The sequence below is a fragment of the Medicago sativa genome, chromosome 5 (genome assembly GCF_051527215.1).
Source record: "Medicago sativa cultivar Bolivia chromosome 5, Bolivia_mono, whole genome shotgun sequence".
Taxonomy (NCBI): Eukaryota; Viridiplantae; Streptophyta; class Magnoliopsida; order Fabales; family Fabaceae; genus Medicago; species Medicago sativa.
Genome location: NC_140753.1, coordinates 9,861,661 through 9,882,262, shown reverse-complemented (window position 1 = coordinate 9,882,262; position 20,602 = coordinate 9,861,661). Strand labels below are relative to the sequence as shown.

At 35.2% G+C, this 20,602-nt stretch overlaps 1 protein-coding gene and 4 pseudogenes across 2 annotated transcripts; 3 read left to right on the top strand and 2 right to left on the bottom strand.

Moving 5' to 3' along the window:
- The first annotated feature begins 372 nt into the window (after positions 1-372).
- Positions 373-4,376, top strand: LOC146919850 (putative disease resistance protein At5g66900). The gene is made up of 5 exons (XM_085713254.1): positions 373-1,043; positions 1,296-1,699; positions 2,127-2,479; positions 2,691-2,962; positions 3,313-4,376. Exons 1-5 carry the CDS (start codon positions 470-472, stop codon positions 4,146-4,148), a joined length of 2,439 nt encoding a protein of 812 aa, XP_085569380.1. The 5' UTR covers positions 373-469; the 3' UTR covers positions 4,149-4,376.
- Positions 4,377-5,225: 849 nt separating this feature from the next.
- LOC146919849 (secreted RxLR effector protein 161 pseudogene) lies at positions 5,226-5,846 on the bottom strand (annotated as a pseudogene).
- Positions 5,847-6,497: 651 nt separating this feature from the next.
- Positions 6,498-11,689, top strand: LOC146919848 (putative disease resistance protein At5g66900; annotated as a pseudogene). Its single transcript, XR_015011617.1, has 5 exons — positions 6,498-7,185; positions 8,592-8,995; positions 9,449-9,807; positions 9,948-10,219; positions 10,607-11,689. The product of XR_015011617.1 is annotated as a putative disease resistance protein At5g66900 (transcript).
- A 2,388-nt stretch (positions 11,690-14,077) lies between these two features.
- On the bottom strand, positions 14,078-17,125 carry LOC146919847 (uncharacterized; annotated as a pseudogene).
- A 1,469-nt stretch (positions 17,126-18,594) lies between these two features.
- LOC146919846 (uncharacterized) lies at positions 18,595-20,485 on the top strand (annotated as a pseudogene).
- Positions 20,486-20,602: the final 117 nt, after the last annotated feature.

Genomic DNA, 20,602 nt, shown 5'->3' with positions numbered 1-20,602 from the left:
CAAATGTTAGTACAATAAAAAGAGCATAAAGACCAACACGTGAGTGCCCCGCTCAAAAATAATAAAATAAGACTCTGATAGAGTGAAGATTTGATATGAGTCAAGTTTAAAATACAGCTAAAACATAGTGAGAGACAAATATCTACCGCAACAAAGGTTTCCCAATTATCCATCAAAACATAAAATAAAAAACGTGTGAAATTAGTGTGAATGAGATAGGGTTTAAACGCATCAAAGAATCAAGAAATGCAAAAGAAAAACGCGTGATCATAGAAAAAGAAAAACTTGTTGGCTAAGCTAAAATGGAGTAACATGAACACCAAAATATCTTGAAGTGCCTATAAATAACTACAGATCATAGTTCCTTGGCTTGAGTTCATAGTTCACTTAAGTTCATACATTTTATTCCACAATAACAACATTAATTACTTTCTTTGTTTAGAGAGACAAACACAAGAGTTCCATAGTTATGGTGGATGCATTAAGTGGGGCTGCGGCGGGAGAGATTCTGAAACAAGCTCTTGAAAAAATAAAAAATGGTCGAGATTTTGATTCCACTCTCGAAACGAGCATAGAAATTTTGAAAGCTTTGGAATCTAAGGTAGAAGAATTGAAAGGTTGCAATGATTCATTGGGAAGACCCAAAGAAGAGATAGAGAGATTAGAGACTCTCGTAGGAGAACTCAAAGAGCTTGTAAGAAAGTGCAAGAAGCTTAAGAACTTTCTTTTTTTTCCGCATTACCAACAAAAGCTTCAGAAGCAAATTGAGAAGATTAAGGAACATATGTCTATTATTGTTCAATTTGAGATTAAAAGGGATGTCATGGAGGTGTTGACACATATAAAAGAGATTGGTGGGAATCAATTTAGGGGTCTGTGTGGTGCTCCTGAAGAGCCTGTATGCATGGGAATGGATGGACCTTTGAATAAGTTGAAGATTGAATTATTGAAAGATGGTGTTTCTGTGCTTGTTTTGACTGGTTTGGGTGGATCTGGTAAAACAACTCTTGCCAAGAAGCTCTGTTGGGATCCACTAATCAAAGGTACTATCTAACTAACTAACTAACTAACTGATTGCTTCTTCTTTTTCTTTTTACTAAATTACTAGTACTATTTGTTTGGAGTGGACATTAGTACTTGTGAGACTCTGGGTTTGTTCCATTTATCTAAACTGACTTTGAATTGAGATTGGATAGCGTTGTACGGAACTTTATGTAGTTTGGTTCTATCATCTCTAATTTTAATACAATACCATCCATTATGCTTGATTTAGAAAGTTATTTTGTTTTGACTAGACAAGTTCGGCGGTAACATATTCTTTGTTACCTTTTCAAAAACTCCCAACGTGAGGAACATTGTACAAAATCTATTTGAACGCTGTGGATTTCGGGTGCCTGATTTTCAAAGCGACGAAGATGCAATTAACCAATTGGGACATCTGCTGAGTCAATTTGAGAAAAGTAAAATATTATTAGTCTTGGATGATGTTTGGCCTGGCTCAGAAGGCCTTGTTGAGAAGTTCAAATTCAAATTGCCAGATTATAAGATTTTGGTGACTTCAAGGGTTGGATTTAGAAGATTTGACACCCTGTGCCAGTTGAGTCCACTTGATGATGATCCTGCAGTGTCCCTTTTCTGTCACTATGCTCAATTGAATCACAGCAACTCATACATGCCGGATAAAAATCTTGTCGATGAGGTGCTTTCTCTTCAATCTAACTAAATAGACATGATTATTTCTGACAAACTGATAGATATTTATTCTACTATGGGATATCAAAAAAACTATTTTTGAATTAAAAAAACATGAATAATTTTCGAAGTTAGCTGACTAGAGTCATGTTTGTGTAAACAGTTTAATTAAGAGCTTATAGCCTAAACACTAATCTATAAGTACTTAAGTAATAAGCTATTTCTTTAATAAAAGACAAGATTAAGTCAAATTCTTTTCATCTAAATGCTATAAGCTGTTTTCGTAAACTCTCACTAACAAACAGTCTCACAAGTGCGTACAAGTAGATAAGCTCAAACAATCCAATTCAAACAGCCCGTAGTTATTATACAATTGCACACTAGTTATTACTCAAGCCTTTGATGTTACTCACTGATTTGACTTCTATACACAGATAGTGAAAGCTTGTAAGGGTTTACCATTGGCGCTTGAGGTCGTTGCTGGATCACTTCGTAATCAGCCTTCTGAGACATGGCAAAATATGAAGGAACATTTAACGAGTCAATCCATTCTTGAGTCTAATAGCAATGACTTGCTTTGCCTTCAACAAAGTTTCGATATATTGGAGGACAACAAGAAGGAGTGCTTCATGGATATGGGACTATTTCCAGAAGACCAGAGGATTCCGGTTACTGTCCTCATTGATATGTGGGCAGAACTACATAACTTCAAAGAAGATGGTACAAAGGCAATGGCCATTGTCCATGATTTCATCACCAGAAATTTGATTGATGTCATAGCTACAAGGTAAACAACATCACTTGATGTTAATTTGAAATGCATTCTCTCGTGACTTGTGATTTAAACAATTTGTAAATGAAGAAGTAAAGAATGCATGGATTTCGGGTTGTCATTTTATAGCAAAGGAGTAAAAATATTCTATCAAATAGTTTTAAGTTATTTGTCTTGTCGGTGTTAGTTTTTTTTTCTCCATTGCTAAATTATGTTTGTTGTACAGGAAAGTTGCAACAGAAACAGACACGTACTACAATAATCACTATGTCACGCAGCATGATCTCCTCAGAGATCTAGCAATCCATAAAAGCAAAGGGGAACCATTTGAACATAGAAAAAGACTGATCATTGACTTAAATGGAGATACTCGTCCTGATTGGTGGATTGGACTGAATCAGCAAGGAATCATTGGTCGTATGTACTCATTCATTGCCGGAATGTTGGTCAAACAGAGACAACTAAAGGTTTCTTCCCGCATATTGTCTATATCAACTGGTATGTTTCTATGTCTAAACTATATGCACACTTACAAATGGAAAATTAACTCCATCTGTTACAGAAATAACTTTCTTAACTCCCAAGAGACTCTGATAAAGGGTGGTTTCACAATGTCTATAAGTTCATTTGACTGGATTATCTGTTCACTTGATCAATGTTCTTTCATTGCATCTCGCTTAACAGAAACTGTTAAAAGATAACAATAAAGTTGGATAATACTTAAAATCAATTCAAATAAACTTAATGTTTAAACGACAATTATTTTGGAACAGATGGTGCAATATGAAATACTAGTTCTCATGTCATACATTATCTCAATTATTTTGTCATATATGATGTTTTTGCAGATGACAAATTTTCTTCGGATTGGTGTGACATGCAACCTGATGAAGCCGAGGTTATGATTTTAAATATTTGGTCTGACAAGTACTCATTACCAGATTTCACAGACAAAATGATCAAACTGAAAGTTTTGATAATCACAAATTATGGTTTCCATCGTTCTGAAATAACCAAGTTTGAGCTACTCGGTTTTTTATCAAACTTGAAAAGAATAAGGTTGGAGAAAGTTTCAGTCCCTTGCCTATGCAGATTGGAGAATCTGCGAAAATTATCCCTTCATATGTGCAATACAAAGAATGCTTTTGAAAGTTGTTCTATCCAAATATCAGATGCTATGCCAAATCTAGTGGATTTGAGCATTGATTATTGTAATGATTTGATTAAATTGCCTGATGAATTTTGTAACATTACTACATTGAAGAAGATCAGTATCACAAACTGCCACAAGCTTTCAGCAATGCCTCAAGATATTGCAAAGTTGGAGAATTTGGAAGTGCTAAGGCTTTGTTCCTGTTCTGACTTAGAAGACATGCAAGAATCTGTTGCAGGCCTCAACGAGCTACGTTGTCTCGACATCTCAGACTGTGTAAGTCTTCAGAAATTACCGAATGATATTGGGGACTTGCAAAAGCTTGAGAAGCTCTACATGAAGGGTTGCTCAAACTTGAGCAAATTGCCTCATTCTGTAGTCAAATTTGGAAATTTAGAGCATGAAATGCATGTGATCTGTGATGAAGAAGGTTCTGCCTTATGGGAAAAATATCCCAACATTCCTAATCTAAAGATAGATATGCCTAAAGCAGAGATAAACTTAAATTGGCTTCATGTAACTCGTTCCTGAGTGTTGGTTCATGAAGATAAAGTGACTTGAAGTCATGTTGAAATTTGTAAATAATGTTGTTCCACATATGTTATTCCATTTATACCATAATCTTGTCCATGTAACTGTAGTGAACAAAGTATGAGTTTGTGTTGGACTGTATTATAAATGTAATATACTCAGCGTGGCCTGAAAGATTACTCCTTTTATAATATTCTGTAATAAACTAGCACAATGTTTTCCCATTCATGTGAAGAGAAAATAGGATCTGTATACAGCAGAATTATAGCAATTCACTTATACTCGGGTTGCATGATTGCAACCACACCAATCCGAACTGTGCAGCCAACGTGCCAAAAATCTGGCTCCCGGCAAACATGTATGCTTGGGTTATATGATGGCACAATACCACATCCTAATCTCGAAGACAACCCTTCACCCCCCCCCTAATACTCCAAAACAACATACCTTTTGAACATCAAACGGAAGAGTTGCATATAATCATCATTTCTGTTGGTGCAAGCTTGATGCTTACACTCAACGATGAGAGAAAGAGAGTTCAGAACGTTCTGTTCTGCGGTGAGAATAGAGAGGATGAAGAGAGTTTTGTTTATGGTGAATTGTAAAACTATGAAATTGTATTGAATAGTGGTTATGATACAAGATATTGATATGAGGTATATCAATTGAATTTAGTTACTAACTAACTAACCAACCAACCAACTAACTAACTAGTTAGTTACTAACTAACTAACTAACCAATGAACATAGTTGGATTTATCCACAACATGCTCCCTATAATCCAACTATGGAACAACAGTCATACAAATCAATCAAATTGAATTATTCCTAATTTCTTTCTAAGAGACAAGAACCTATCAGTCTTCAATCCCTTACTCAGAATGTCAGCAAGTTGAGATTCACTTGGGCAGTGTTTCACCTCTAGCTTCCCATAATTCACTTGCTCCCTCAAGAAATGAAATCTAGCCTCTATGTGTTTACTTCAGCCATGTAGAACTGGATTCTTAGCTAAGTCGATGGCTGACTTGTTGTCCAGTTGTAGAACAATTGGCTTCCTGACATGAATCTTCAACTCACTCAACACAGATTCAATCCAAATAGCTTGGCATGCACATAAGAGCCTACAATATACTCTGCCTCACATGAGGAAAATGCCACCACTGATTGTTTTCTAGAGCACCATGAAATTGGTGCACCAAAAACCTTGAAGAAGGAACATGTTGTGCTTCTTCTGTCAGATTTGTCTCCATACCAATCTGAGTCTGAGTAACAAGTAATCAATGCATCATTATCATCTGTACTTGAAGGAAAGAAGATGCCATAGTTGATTGTGCCATTTAGATATCTGAGAATTCTTCTTGCAGCTTTCATATGAGAGATTCTAGGATCATCCATATATCTGCTCACTAAACCAACTGAGAAGCCTATGTCTGGTCTGATGTTACATAGGTACCTTAATGATCCTACAATTTGTTTAAACAAGGTTGCATCAACCTTCTCTTCCTCACCACACTTCTCAAGTTTCAAATTTGCTTCAACAGGTGATGCTGCATGATTGCATTCAAACATTCTGCACCTTTTCAGAACCTCTCTGACATACTTGCTCTTATGTAGTATAATACCTTTCTCAATTCTTATAAATTCCATGCCTAAGAAATAAGACAAATTTCCTAAATCTGTCATCTCAGATTCTTTCATTATTAACTGCTTGAATTTCTTCATATCGTTGATGTTGTTACTAGTGACTAACAAGCCATCAACATAGAGACATATGAGTGTCTCTCGAGCATGGTTATTGGTTAGGGAGATGATCAAATTTAATTAAAAAATGGTCATATTGACTATAGGCCTGGAGTACTAGCTAAAAAAGTAAAATATTTTTTTTATTTATTAAAACAACAATTTTTTGACTTTCAAAAAGTTGAATATACAACTTCTCACCATTTCGCAATACATTATTTATTTATTAGTTTCTTTGACCCATTAGCATTTTCCGTTAAAAACACCTTACTAAATTTACCTTTAAAACAATCATTAAGTGTTCTTGTATATGTAAAAACTACAATTAAACGAACTTAAACAAAATGAGGGTTATCCTTCAATGTCGTACCAAAAGTTTCCATTGATTTTTAGCCATGAGGAATATCTGGTATCGGTCAACTAAAACATTGTGAGAGACAAATATTTATTGCAGAGAAGCAAACGTGTGGACTTAGCCATGGTTGACAATGCATCAAAGCATACGTGATTTCAAAAAATACTTGCTTGTAGGTTAAGCTAAAGTGGGTAACATCAACATATCTTGCAGTGCCTATAAATAACTAGTGATCATAGTTCAGTTTTTTCCTCATCAAATCTTAGAAAACATTTGATTCCACAACAACAACAAAACACAACAAGAGTTGCTTTTATCCTCGCAAAGAAAACACACACACACACACACGCACAAATAGAGTTGCATAGTTATTATGGCGGATCCATTAAGTGGGATTGTGGTGGGAAAGATTGCGAATCAAGCTTTTGAAACAATAAAAAATGCTCGAGATTTTGTCCCCACTCTCGAAAAGAGCATAGAAACTTCCAAGGATTTGGATCCTTTGGTTGAACAGATAAAAGGTTCCCACTATTCAAGAGATAGAAAGATTAGAGAAATACACAGACAATAAAGAGCTTATAAGAAAAAGCAAGAAGCTTAGTCTTAATCTATGGAAGTTTCTTCTTTTTTCTGGTCAACGAGCAAAGCTTCTGAAGCAATATGAGGCTTTTCAGAGATATTTGTCCATTGTGCAAATTGAGAATAAAAGGGATTTGATGGAGGTGTTGACTCATCTGAAAGATAATAATAATCATGTGAATCAAATTAGGGGTTTGTACGGTGCTCCTCAAGACCCTGAATTTATTGGAATGGTTAAGCAATTTAATGAGTTGAAGGCTGAATTGATGAAGGATGGTGCTTCTGTGCTTGTTTTGACTGGTTTGGGTGGATCTGGTAAAACCACTCTTGCTAAGAAGCTCTGTTGGGATCCACTAATCAAAGGTAGTAACTAATTAATTGCTTCCATTTTTATGTTTTACTAAATTATTGCGAAGTATGTTTAAATTGACTTATTTGAGCTTATCTACCGGAATAAGCACTTGTGATTGTGAGACTAGTTGGGAGAACTTACAAAAATAGATGTTCATAAGGTGTTTTCAGCTTATTTCCTTGAGCTCTCTATGATAATTTATAGTTTATATCAAATCAGTTTGACTTTATTTTATCTTTTATTATAGAAATGACTTATACATAAACACTTATATGATAAAAGATTATGTTATAAGCACTTAATTAAATTGTTTATCCAAAGAGGGCGTTACTCTTGTGAATTTACTTGCTTTTTTTTTTTTGAACAACAAATTTTATTTAAAATCCGATCTCTACTCAAGACAAACTGAGATCGGTAATTTAGAGAAAGCAGACTAAAGACGCCGTATATAGGCGGAACACCTGAAATAAACACCATAAAAGACACCCCTACACCCAACACACCCACGAGGACAACACCCACCAAAATAACCATCACCACCTAAAACAGACTCCTTCACGAAAACGACATCTGAAAAACGATGTCCACAACCACCCATCGCCACCACTCACCCCAAAAGAAATACCCCTCTAACTGAAACACCCAGTCCTCAACACCAAAATTGAGCCATATTCGAAAGAGTCTTATTCTAAAAATCAATCAGCTTCCCCCACCTCTCAACCTCCGGTCCACCAAAAGAACACCAAAATAAGCCCAAAACAGAACTTGAACCAAAGAACTGACTCCCGATCTCGAATCAAAAGTGATCGGCCCACCAGACTTCAAGACCAAATTAAAAGGGCACCCCTCACCCCTTGCTTGTTTGGTTAGTAGTTTTGTATGACATGCATTTAATTTGAAACAGGGCGTTAACCTTATGTTAGGAAATTGCATTAACTTTCCTTGTTTGGATTGATAATGACCAGTTTGTATAAGCTTCAAGTTTATTAAGGATAATAAGCATTGGGGTTTTTTTCTCAATTAAAATACATTTGTGGTTATTCACTTAGAAAAGTCTTGAAGATGTTTATGGAGAAGTTGATTTCAACTCATGCAAAGCTGTTATTCAAAACACTCACAGTTATTGCAATTGCTAGATCTTTTATTCTTTTATATTCCACCAATACCTTTAAAGAAATTTAATCTAAACTGATTTCCAATTGAGATTGGATAGCAGAGAATGGAACTTTATGTGTTTCATTTTTTTACTCCTCTTAATTTAGGTGTATGAGATGAAACCAATTTCATTTCATTTGGCATTCAATCATATAAGATATCAATACAATTTAATTTAATTTCATTGTATTCCATTTGACTTCATTTCAGTACAATACAAATCCATTCTCCTTGATTTACAAAGCTGTTTTGTTTTGAATAGGCAAGTTTGGTGGAAACATCTTCTTTGTTACCGTCTCAGAAACTCCCAACTTGAAGAACATTGTAAAGACATTGTTTGAACATTGCAGGCTTAAGGAGCCTGACTTTACAAACGACGAAGATGCAATTAACCGATTGGGAAATCTACTGAGGGAAGTTGGGAGAAATCCAATATTATTAGTCTTGGATGATGTTGGACCTAACTCAGTTGACCTTGTTGAGAAATTTAAATTCCAAATGCCAGATTATAAAATTCTGGTGACTTCAAGGGTTGGATTTAGAAGATTTGGCACCCCATGCCAGTTGAATCCACTTGATCATGATCCTGCAGTGTCCCTTTTCCGTCACTATGCTCAATTGAATCACATCAGCTCACACATGAAGGATAGAGATCTTGTTGATGTGGTGCTTTCTCTTCAATCTAATTAAATAGACATGATTATTCCTGACAAACTGATAGAAATTTATGCTTCTGTGTTATATTAAATATTTTACTATGGGATATAAACAAACCATTTTTGAATTAAAAAAGCATGATTGGTTTTCAAAGTTGTTAGCTCAGAAGAGCCCTGTTTGTATAAACCGTTTAATTAAGAGTTTATAGCATAAACACTTATCATATAAGTACTTATGTATAAGCTATTTCTATAACAAAAGACAAAATAAAGTCAAATTCTTTTCATCTAAATGCTATAAGCTGTTTTCATAAACTCTCACAAACAAACAGTCTCAGAAGTGTGTATACCAGTAGATAAGCTCAAATAAGCAAATTCAAACAGCCCGTAGTTATTATACAATTGCACACTAGTTATTACTCAAGCCTTTTATGTTACTCACTGATTTCGCTTCTATGCACAGATAGTGAAAGCTTGTAAGGGTTCACCGTTGGTGCTAAAGGTCATTGCTGGATCACTTCGTAATCAGCCTTTTGTGAAGTGGCTAGATATGAAGGAACGTTTAAATAGTCGATCCATTCTTGAGTCTAATAGTACTGACTTGCTTTGTCGCCTTCAACAAAGTTTGGATATGTTGGAGGATATCAATGAGAAGGAGTGCTTCATGGATATGGGACTATTTCCTGAAGACCAGAGGATCCCTGTTACCGTCCTCATTGATATGTGGGCCGAACTGTATAACCTAGATGAAGATGGTATTAAAGCGATGACTATCATCCACGATTTAATCACCAGGAATTTTATTAATGTCATAGCTACAAGGTAAACAATATCAATTGATGTTAAGTTTATAAAGCGTTTACGCATACCACTTCAGGAAGGATGTAATTTGAAATGCATTCTCTCATGACTTGTCGGTGTTATGGTTTTCTCTCAATTACTAAATTACGTTTGTTGTACAGGCAAGCTGCAACAAAAACAGACATGTACTACAATAACCACTATGTCATGCTGCATGATCTCCTCAGAGAATTAGCAATCCATCAAAGCAAAGGGGAGTCATTTGAACAGAGCAAAAGACTGATCATTGACTTAAATGGAAATAATTGGCCTGATTGGTTGGTTGAACCGAATCAGCAAGGAATCATTAGTCGTAGGTACTCATTCATTACCGGAATGTTGGTAAAACAGAAACAACTAAAGGTTGCTGCCCGGATATTGTGTATATCAACTGGTATGTTTCTATGTCTAAATTATATGCACACTTACAAATGAAAATTAACTCCATTTGATACAAAAATAATAGTCTTAACTCTTAAGAGACTATGCCAAAAGTGGTTTCACAATGTTTATAAATTAATTTGACTGGATTATCTGTTCACTTGACCAATGTTCTTTCATGGCATCTCACTTAATAGAAAGTGTTAAAAGTTAAGAATAAAGTTGGATAATACTTAAATGCAATTAAATTTTTATTTTATTTTCTGAAGTGACAAATAATTTAAAACAAACTAAATCCTTAAATGAAAATTATTTTGGAACAGATGGTGAAATATGAAATACTCATTCTCGTGTCATCCACCATATCCTAAGCTTATTTCCATATATGGTGTTTTTTCAGATGAAAATTTTTCTTCGGATTGGTGTGATATGCAACCTGACAAAGCTGAGGTTCTGGTTTTGAATCTTCGGTCTGACCAGTACTCATTGCCGGATTTCACAAAGAAAATGAGCAAACTGAAAGTTTTAATAGTCACCAATTACGGTTTCCATCGTTCTGAGTTAATCAAGTTTGAGCTACTTGGGTTTTTGTCAAACTTGAAAAGAATAAGGTTGGAGAAAGTGTCAGTCCCTTGCCTATGCATATTGAAGAATCTGCGAAAATTATCCCTTCATATGTGTAATACAAGGGATGCTTTTGAAAACTGTTCTATCCAAATTTCAGATGCTATGCCAAATCTTGTGGAGTTGAGCATTCACTATTGCAATGATTTGATTAAATTGCCCGATGAATTGTGTAACATTTCCACATTGAAGAAGATCAGTATCACAAACTGCCACAAGCTTTCAGCAATGCCTCAAGATATTGGAAAGTTGGAGAATTTGGAAGTGCTAAGGCTTTGTTCCTGTTCTGATTTAGAAGAGATACCAGAATCTGTTGCAGGCCTAAACAAGCTATGTTGTCTCGACATCTCAGACTGTGTGAGTCTTCAGAAATTACCGAACGATATTGGTGACTTGTAAAAGCTTGAGAAGCTCTACATGAAGGGTTGCTCAAACTTGAGTGAATTGCCTTATTCTGTAGTCAAATTTGGAAATTTAAAGCATGAAATGCAAGTGATCTGTGATGAAGAAGGTTATGCCTTATGGGAACAATTTCCTAACATTCCAAATCTAAAGATAGATATGCCTAAAGTAGAGATTAACTTAATTTGGCTTCATGGAACTCGTTCCTGAGTGTTGTTTCATGAAGTTAAAGTGACTTGAAGTTGTGTTGAAACTTTTAAACTTGTGTGTGTTTTCCTATTACAATTACAATAATCTTGTCCATGTAACTGTAGGGAACAAAGTAGGAGCTTGTGTTGGACAAATGTAATATAGTCAATGTGGCCTAAAAGATTACTCCGTTTGTATATTATTCTGGAATAAACATTTGATGAGAAAATAGTATTTGTATCTCTGATTGATCTGGGTTTTGCACCAATTTTTTTGCTTTTGAGTTTTAGTCCATATTTTGTATTTTGAGTTTTAATATGTAGTTTAAATTTAATTTTTTATTGAAGTATCCCAGCCGTATTGTATCTTGAATTTTAAAATTTTCCCGTATCGGCGTATCAGTGATGTATGGTATCATGTATATGGGATTCATAAATTTGTATACATCAGAATTACACACTCCAAAATACTTGTTTGTAGAGATTGAGGTATCAAAGTATCCCTTCTTTTGTTTGATCCACTCTCATTATGGATTTAATTATGTATGTTAGTTGATTATAGCCAGCAACCAATTACAACAAGACAAAAAAAAGTAGATGCAGACAACAACAAAATGTTTTTGAAAAATTACGATTAAAACAGTAGTAGTTAAAACATAGAAGAGAATTTGTCAAAAAAAAAAAAAACATAGAAGAGAAGAAGGCGATGGAAGAACACAAGAATTAACTATACTTGGGTGCACGACTGCAACCACGCCAATCCGAACCATGCAGCCAACATGCAGAAAATTCTGCAGAAAAGCAAGCTCCCAGCAAACTTGTGGTCGGCCCAATAATTTTCAAAACTAAGTTAAGCCTAAAACAAGTTTTTTATATATGTGGTTTTTCTTGTTTGCTTACGAGGTCTTTTGCTTATAAAATTTAACAAAAAATAATTTTTTGTTGGTAGGTCAAAAATAAAGGTTTTAGCAGGCTTATCCCTTAAAACGGCCCTGCACATGTGCTCGGGTTATATGATACTCCCTCCGTTTCAAAATGAGTGTCGTTTTAGGTGTTTACACACATATTAAGAAATGCAATGATTAAAAGAAAGAGAATGGTTATTTTACCAAATTATCCTTATTAACTATTGGTTAGTTTTAAAAGTAATATTTTGGAAGTAGTGTGCAGAGTATTAATTGAAGGGTACAATTGAAAAGAAAAAGTTATTATTGCATTGGAAACTGAAAGCGACATTCCTTTTGAAACAAATTTTTTTGGCTAAAGCGACACTCATTTTGAAACGGAGGGAGTATAATATTATTCCCTCCGTTTCAAAATGAATGTCACATTAACTAAAAAAAATTGTTTCAAAACGATTGTCGTTTTACATTTCCAATACAACTTTAATTTTTTCTTCCAACTTTACCCTCAATAAGTACTCCAACTTTTCTCTCACACAATTTTCAATGCAACTTTAATTTTGTCTTTCACTTATAAAGTAAGGGCAGTTTAGTAAAATGTTACATCCAATGATTATTTCATTCCATTTCTTAATATGTGTGTCAAAGCCTAAAGCGACACTCATTTTGAAATGGATGGAGTAAAATAGTGACAACGCTTAATACAGATACAAAACTAAAATAAAATAAAAGAAAATTGATGTTGACACATCTGGTTTGGCTGAGAAACACATGTGAAATACGAAATTGCCCCTCGGCAGTTGTCTGTCGAGAAATTCAAAAATCAGCTGCAGTTAACTGCCGAGAAAAACCTCGGTAGTTAACTGCCGAGAAAAACAATTATGCAGACAGTGGGTTCTGCATAATTCTAAAGCATTTCCAAGCCATTTTTCGGCCAGTTTTTACTGTAATTAAACCAGAGCATTTCCAAAGCCAATATAACTCATACAACATTTAAACTCAGTCATAAACAAGAAAAATACAATATTTTTACAATTGTCCATAATTAAATCAAACCGACATTTGGTTCAAAATACACAAAAGTTTGAAATTCATCAAAAAGTTACATAGTGTCCATAATTAAACAACACATTACAACTCATTACATATCATTAAATTAAATCCCTACTTACATTCAACGCAATTGCATATGGAACGAATATACATATATAATATATTATTTTCCACCATATTCCGAAACATAAATTTGACGTCGTTGTCGTCTTCAATAAGCCAAGGCATATAGCTTGCTGTTTTCCATGCATATTCATCTCTATCTTCTCCTAGGTCTATGCATGGCATTTGGCCAAACAAGTGACGTGTATATTGATTTTCACCAAGATGCTCAAAATAAGTGCTAAGTTGTGCCTTCAAATCATCAAGAGAGTCGGTCGGCGTTATCATAACATTAACCGTCTTTTTAAACTCAGAGTACCTAACACGCCCTTCAATTTTTGCAACCTTAAACATGTTTCACTTCACAAAAGCATTAGGATGCAATTAACTGAAACGTAATAATCAATAAAATGTACATAAAATGCGTAAACATAAATGCGTAAACATTAACAAGTATGCACTAATTTCACCACATAAAAGTCATATTATCATATATTTATATAAATTACATAATGTTACTTATATATTGGCCACAAAAAATTGGCGTTACAATTTCGACCCCAAAATATACGTCGGTGTAATTTCTACCAAAAAAAAGGATTAACACCGACAAAAAAAACACTCATTAAAGACCAAGTGATTGGGGAAGATCAAGTGAAATAGAATCTTCCTCATCTTCCGCAATAACTTCAAATTGTTGCTTTGGTTTTTCGGGAGTGTCCAAAAAAATAGGCGCCGCTTTGTTTGACTCCTTTTGTGGTTGCAGCGGTTTATTTTCACTTTCAATAACCATGAGCTTTTGGAACAACTCATGTTGATCCAAATATTCATCTTCCCAAGTCACCGCATCTTCTTTCTTGTGATTGTGCCACTCCGTAGATGATGGAGGTAGTGGACAACCATTCTTTAAATAAATAAGCACGAAATGATTCAGAATTACCCCAAGGCACATGATGGGAGTTTTTTTCTTACCCGGCGGTGGTGGCCCTCTTAGTGGGAAAAAAGATTCTGATTTTCCAACTTCATGATTTGTCAACACAACCACACACCTTTTGTAATAATTGGCAAGAATGTGTCCCATGTCTGGAAAAGTCAACCACATATCAACAAGATGTGCACAACCTTTCATATTTGCGGGAAGATTTAAGCCATTTAAAATGTAGTTATAACGATTCTCACCCGCATATACTTCAACATAATCATCTCTATGATCTTTCAACTCTTGAATAAGATGTCTACGAATCATGATATGATTTTGTTCGTTAATCCCATGAACTCGGCTATAGCCCAAAATCCACAATGTCCATTGCCTATAACATCAACCACTTTTTCAATAAATGGAATCATGAAGCGTGGCATATAATCAATAGACCTCATAACTGGAATAGCCTTAGGCTTTGGATACCGAGAAGGTGGTGGAAGCGGGGAAAGTGATGTTTTACCAAGACGAGCACCTTTTTTTCTTTTATATGATGAAGTTGTTGGTGATGGTGACAGTTGACTATCCGGATTTTGGGAATCAACAACCTCCCACAAAGAAGGGATTCGACTAGTCGATGTAATTTTTCCTTTAGACCTCGCAATGTCCACTTTTTTCTTGGCTCCCTTGGTTGGCACTTTTCGTGGTGGTGGAGACATCATGGTGGTTTCAGGAAATGCCAACTGCCGCAAAACCTCTTTGATTTCAAGCTTCATTTCGTAAGGGAGTCTCTTAAGATGTTGTTGAATACCGTTCCATTCTTTATCGACAGAAAAACCATGGTCATTACTTTCTTCGCCCATACGTAACCTATGTCAATGATGATGTATCTCATCCAATAAAATTGGCTTGTCTTCAAGGATTTTAGTAGCGATTTCACATGCACATGGAAGCCCGTAAGAAGTCCTTTAAACACAACCACAAATTTCTTTGTCCATGCACAATGTTTCCCTACATCGTGACTCTTCAAAATCAATGTTGTCCAAAGCCCATCTAGACACATGACCACCTAAACCGGAGTACAAAGTGACATCTTTGAATCTATGTTCCAATACGGTAACACTCTGACCAAATGTTGTTTGTATCGCAGTGAACTGAAGAACCAACATGTCATGTATTTTCTCCCAACAAGTACCCAAATCACCCACACTATTGTCCAAATATTTCTTTACTAAAGCATATGAGCCGATTCTACCCTGTTGGTGGTTCTGCAACCAAGATGCAACACATGGTCTGTCCATGCCCTCACTATTTTCTCCTTCACTTCATTCAAGGTGGTCATGGCTTACTTTAGAAAAAGTGGGAAATCACTACAAGCATCTTGGAACTCCACTAATGTATTTGCATATAACTCTTGAGTGGGCGATTCAACCATAGCTTTCCATGCCCTCATTATCTTCTTGACAACATCGCGATTATTCACCTCTTTCCCATCCTTTTTTCCCAAAGGATATTTACAATTTAAGATGCACCTTTGTTTAACATTTGCTTGCACATGAAAGTAACAATTCATTGCATAACTTTCGGGGGAAACATTTCCAACCGCTTTCATCAAAGACATATCCATGTCAGTCACAATCACCTTAGGCATATTCATCTTTGACGTAAGAAGTTTACGCAACTTTTTTAAAACCCAAACAAAGTTTTCCTCTTTCTCATGTGTCACAAATCCAAACTCAACCAAATATGTCAAATCGGTCGAAGTGACTCCAATTACCTCAAACATTGGCATCTTGTACATGTTGGTTTTGTAGGTGGAGTCCATAACCAAAACCGTTGGAAAATTGTTAAACAACTTAACGGATGTTGGATGAGCCCAAAAGATATCTTCAATTGTAGTACTTTCACTTTGTGTTCTTGAGAAATAAGTATGGTTGTGCTCCTCCAACTTCGAGATTAGATATTGCAACGGCTTCTTGTCTCCTCTATTTGCCTTCCATATTTGTTGACGTTCATTGTACACTTGCTTGATATTTGTCATGCAATGTGGTCTTTTGTTCTTCAAATTTATCAAAATATTTCTTGGAAGCATCTTGCTCTTGGTCAAGTCACGTACAATCTTCTTGGCGTCCTCCTTTAATCTACTGGCAAGAATGTGTCTTTCTAAAGCCGGCTCCATCGCATGGTTGTGAACCCCATTAAGAATGTTTAATCCCCATTCCTTTGTTTGCCTAATTTGATATGCACTAACCATGAACAAGCACCCACATTTTCTTGAGCCCGTTGACGCATGCTTCGGTTTTTTTCGGCATTTTGTGAGCTTCACTCCTTTCACACACTAGGCGCAACATTGGATTGATCAAGCTTGATCTTTGTGTAGCAATTGTAAATCCTGCCTTATTTGCTTGACGACGTGCCCACTCAAGCAATTCTTCTTTATCTTTCCACTTAATGTCGTCTGAAAAAAAACCTAGTCGTGTCAACCTCGTGGGCATGAAGTGGGAGGACACCGGAGTCAACATATTTAGAAGCTTCAACATGGATGGAAGCTTCATCAATGTTTGGTTTGACTTCAACCTTAGGCGGTTTGACATCTCCGAAAATTTCGACAAAATTTGGTTTTGTCTCTCCCGGAACATCTTCCGCGTTCTCTACCATTACTATAATTAAACAACACAAAAATATTAATTAACAACTAACTAATGCATAAACATGAATGCCATAATGAATTAAAACAAAAAAAAACAAAAACAAAGAAACAAAGAAATTTTTTTTTGAAAAAATGGCAGTAGCTGCCAGTTTTTCGTTTTTCAAAATTTTTCCAAGTTTTCCTCGGCACCTAACTACCGAATTATACTTCGATAGTTAACTACTGAGGCCCCCATAATTTGACTGTTTACTGCCGAGGTTCCCATGACAGTGAGTTTACGTAAACTCACGTTGAATACCACAAAATCCGCAAAAAATCAACCGAATAAAATGCACAATACATGTTTTTTTACGTCAAAAGTGTGTTAATACCTCCTATGTTTGATGCTTCAATGATTTTGGAGCAATAATTGATGAAAAAATTATTGGATTTGGGGGTTTAGATGGAAGAGGAAAGAAAGGTGATGATGAAATAGTGTGTAGGGGGGGCAGGTGACTGTTTCATCTGATGAAACATTTCTCGGCAGTTAACTACCGAGGTTTTCCTCGGTAGTTAACTGCAGGCGATTTTTGAATTTCTCGGCAGTTAATTGCCGATGGGTAATTACGTATTTTACATGTGTTTCTCAGCATTATGATATGTGTGAACAACAATTTTAAAAAAAAAAAATGGAAACGTCTACGGTACACTCACAAATTTCAGTGTATCGATACTCTTGTTTTATAAAATTTATAAATTATCGATTATTTTTATGAAATAAAAAGTTATTTGTCAATATTTATATTTTAGAAAACATCATATCATAAGAAAAAACATCATTTCATTGTTTATAAGGATCATATTAAAAAATTTATATTTTGTCATAATAAATAATCAATATTCATGGTTATGAGTAATAAAAATTCGTAAAAATTAAATTTTATTTTGTCGAAGCTTTTGGTAAATAAAATTTAATTATTATAGTTGCCGATGATAGAAAATAATTATTTTTCTTCAAAAAAAACAACTGATTTATTTTTGATTTAACGACTTGGTGTACCGATACACCCAAATTTATTGGGTGTACCATAGAATTTTCCAAATAAAATTACCAATCAACAAAAAGTGAATAACTTTATCTATATTAAGAAGCAAAATGAGAGGCATCAGAGTTATTTGATTGGTAGACAACTATTCATTTGTCTTCCATTATAAATAGTAGAAGACAAATAAATAATTTTAATTTGTCGTCAATTTGGAAAGGGAGGCGCCTTAATAAGCCTGGTTGTTTGGTTCTTGCTACTGCTGTTATTAACTCTATACCTTCTTGTTTGGTGGTATTGACTTGAGACCTTGGAGTATGCTCCTCCTCAAGGTCTCAAGTTCGATTCTTCTCGGTGCCAATTTGAGCGGGCTATTTAGCTTCTTCAAAAAAACTTTATACCTTCTTATGGGATGTAAATTCAGTGGTATCCTCAATCTATTTGTGATTAATTTGATAAAGTTGCATGTAGATTTGTATGGAAGGGATCAGACGACAAAGAGATTCATTTGGTTAGTTGGTATAAAATGACTTGTCACAAGAAATTGGGTGGCCTTGGTATTCACATTTCTAGATTCCAGAATGTGGCTCTCCTTGGCAAGTTGGTGTGGGATATTAACTCTGAAGATAAATTATGGGTCAAGATGTTTAAGGATATTTACTTGGGGGAAAATTTGGTCTTAAATGCTGCTACTTGAAAGGGATCTCCTACTTGAAACTTTATTGTCAAAACTATTGAGCTCTTTAAAGATGGGTTTCAATTCAAATTGTGGGATGATAACTCTAGATTTTGGTATAGTCCTTGGCTAGATAAGGAACCTCTATGTACTCGTGTGCCTTACATTCACTACCATGATATGAACTGGAGTATCATGGATCTTGTTGATGGGAATGATTGGAAACTTTCTCGCCTATGTTACATACTTCCCACCAACATTATTAATATGATTAATTCGGCTCCTCCTTTTCTTGTGCATGACATTCCTGATGTGTGGGTGTGGACCAACTGTACATCTGGCATATACTTTGTTCGAGAAGGCTACCAGTGGTTAATGGGAGCCCATACTTCATTGTTCGGGAAATAAAGTTGGAATTGGATTTGGCGTCTTTGTGTTCCTTCAAATATTCAATTCTTCTTGTGGCAATTGTGCCACGACTCTGCTCTCTTCAGGTCCGTTTTATTGTCTCGTAATATTATATCTTCTAACTTATGCCTTATTTGTAATCAATGTAGTGAAGATATGTTACATGCTTTGTTTTCTTGTCTGCGTGCCAAGGACGTGTGGTCCTTTTGTCTCTTAATCTTATCTCTTCTAACTTATGCCTTATTTGTAATCAATGTAGGGAAGATATGTTACATGCTTTGTTTTCTTGTCTGCGTGTCAAGGACGTGTAGTCCTTATGTCTTCTCAAGATAATTTGTGTACTTGGATGAAATAATTTATTTCAGATACTAGCCTCATCCCATTATCATGTGGAAGATTTGGTGTTCTCGCAACAAATGTATCTTTGAGGATATCAAGCATTTTGTCCAAGAAATTGACACTCAAGTGTTATCATCTCTACATAATGTCTTGAGTTTTTTTGCTTATTCTAACTCTCACAGTGTTCAACGCATGCACGTATGGTCCGTATACAAGGACCTAGTATGGATTTAGTAGCTCTTAATGTTGATGGCAGTGTGTTCCTCGGTTCCAACTTGAGAGGTTTTGGTGGTCTTATTCGTGATAATACAAGTCCTTTTTTGCATGGTTTCTTTGAGAAAATTAGTAGGCAACGACCTAGTATGGATTCAATAGCTCTTAATGTATGGATTCAGTATGGACGTATAATCAGTTCGAACCATATATAGTCAGCCTAGTATGGATTCAGTATGGACATATAATCAGTTAGCAACGACCTATTATGGATTCAGTAGCTCTTAATGTAGACCTTGCATTCTCCATGCTGAGATTTTGGGTTATATCATGGTTTGAAGTTGGGTTGGGATACTGGATTTAAGCATGTGATGTGCCTCTCTGATTCAACTACTGTTGTTGACCTCATCCAAAATGATCTGAATGTATATCACAAGTACATAAATTTGATAACGATCATTAAACACCTTCTTCGTAGAGATTGGGTTGTTAGTTTACGACATAATTTACGTGATGGTAACGCTGGAGCTAATTCCTAGCTAAAAAGGTGCCCCGAGAGATAGTAGTCTTGTTATTTTGTATGAAATCCATCATAATATGACATCTATCCTCTTAGCAGATGTCATAAGTGTTGAATTTGTTCCACCTGGGTCTTTTCCTTGTTTTTTTTTTCTTCTTCCCTTTTTGTTAAAAAATAAAAAAATTCAACATGTGTAGAGTTATTTGTGTGATTTGTTTATGGAAAGTTTTATTTAGTTTAAACGCGGTATTAAACCATTAGAAGCAACAAACTAACTACTATACCAAGTAACTTCTTTCTTTCAAAATCAAGTACTACCTAGTAACTACCAACCAATAACCATATACGTATACGTGTTTTGTAAAAAAAAAAAAACAT

Bases quoted from the DNA above. Each gene is read 5' to 3' on its own strand.
- LOC146919850 (XM_085713254.1), top strand. From the start codon at position 470: ATGGTGGATGCATTAAGTGGGGCTGCGGCGGGAGAGATTCTGAAACAA. The intron at 1,044-1,295 runs GTACTATCTAAC...TGTTTTGACTAG, and splicing joins TTGGGATCCACTAATCAAAG to ACAAGTTCGGCGGTAACATA. The intron at 1,700-2,126 runs GTGCTTTCTCTT...TTCTATACACAG, and splicing joins ATAAAAATCTTGTCGATGAG to ATAGTGAAAGCTTGTAAGGG.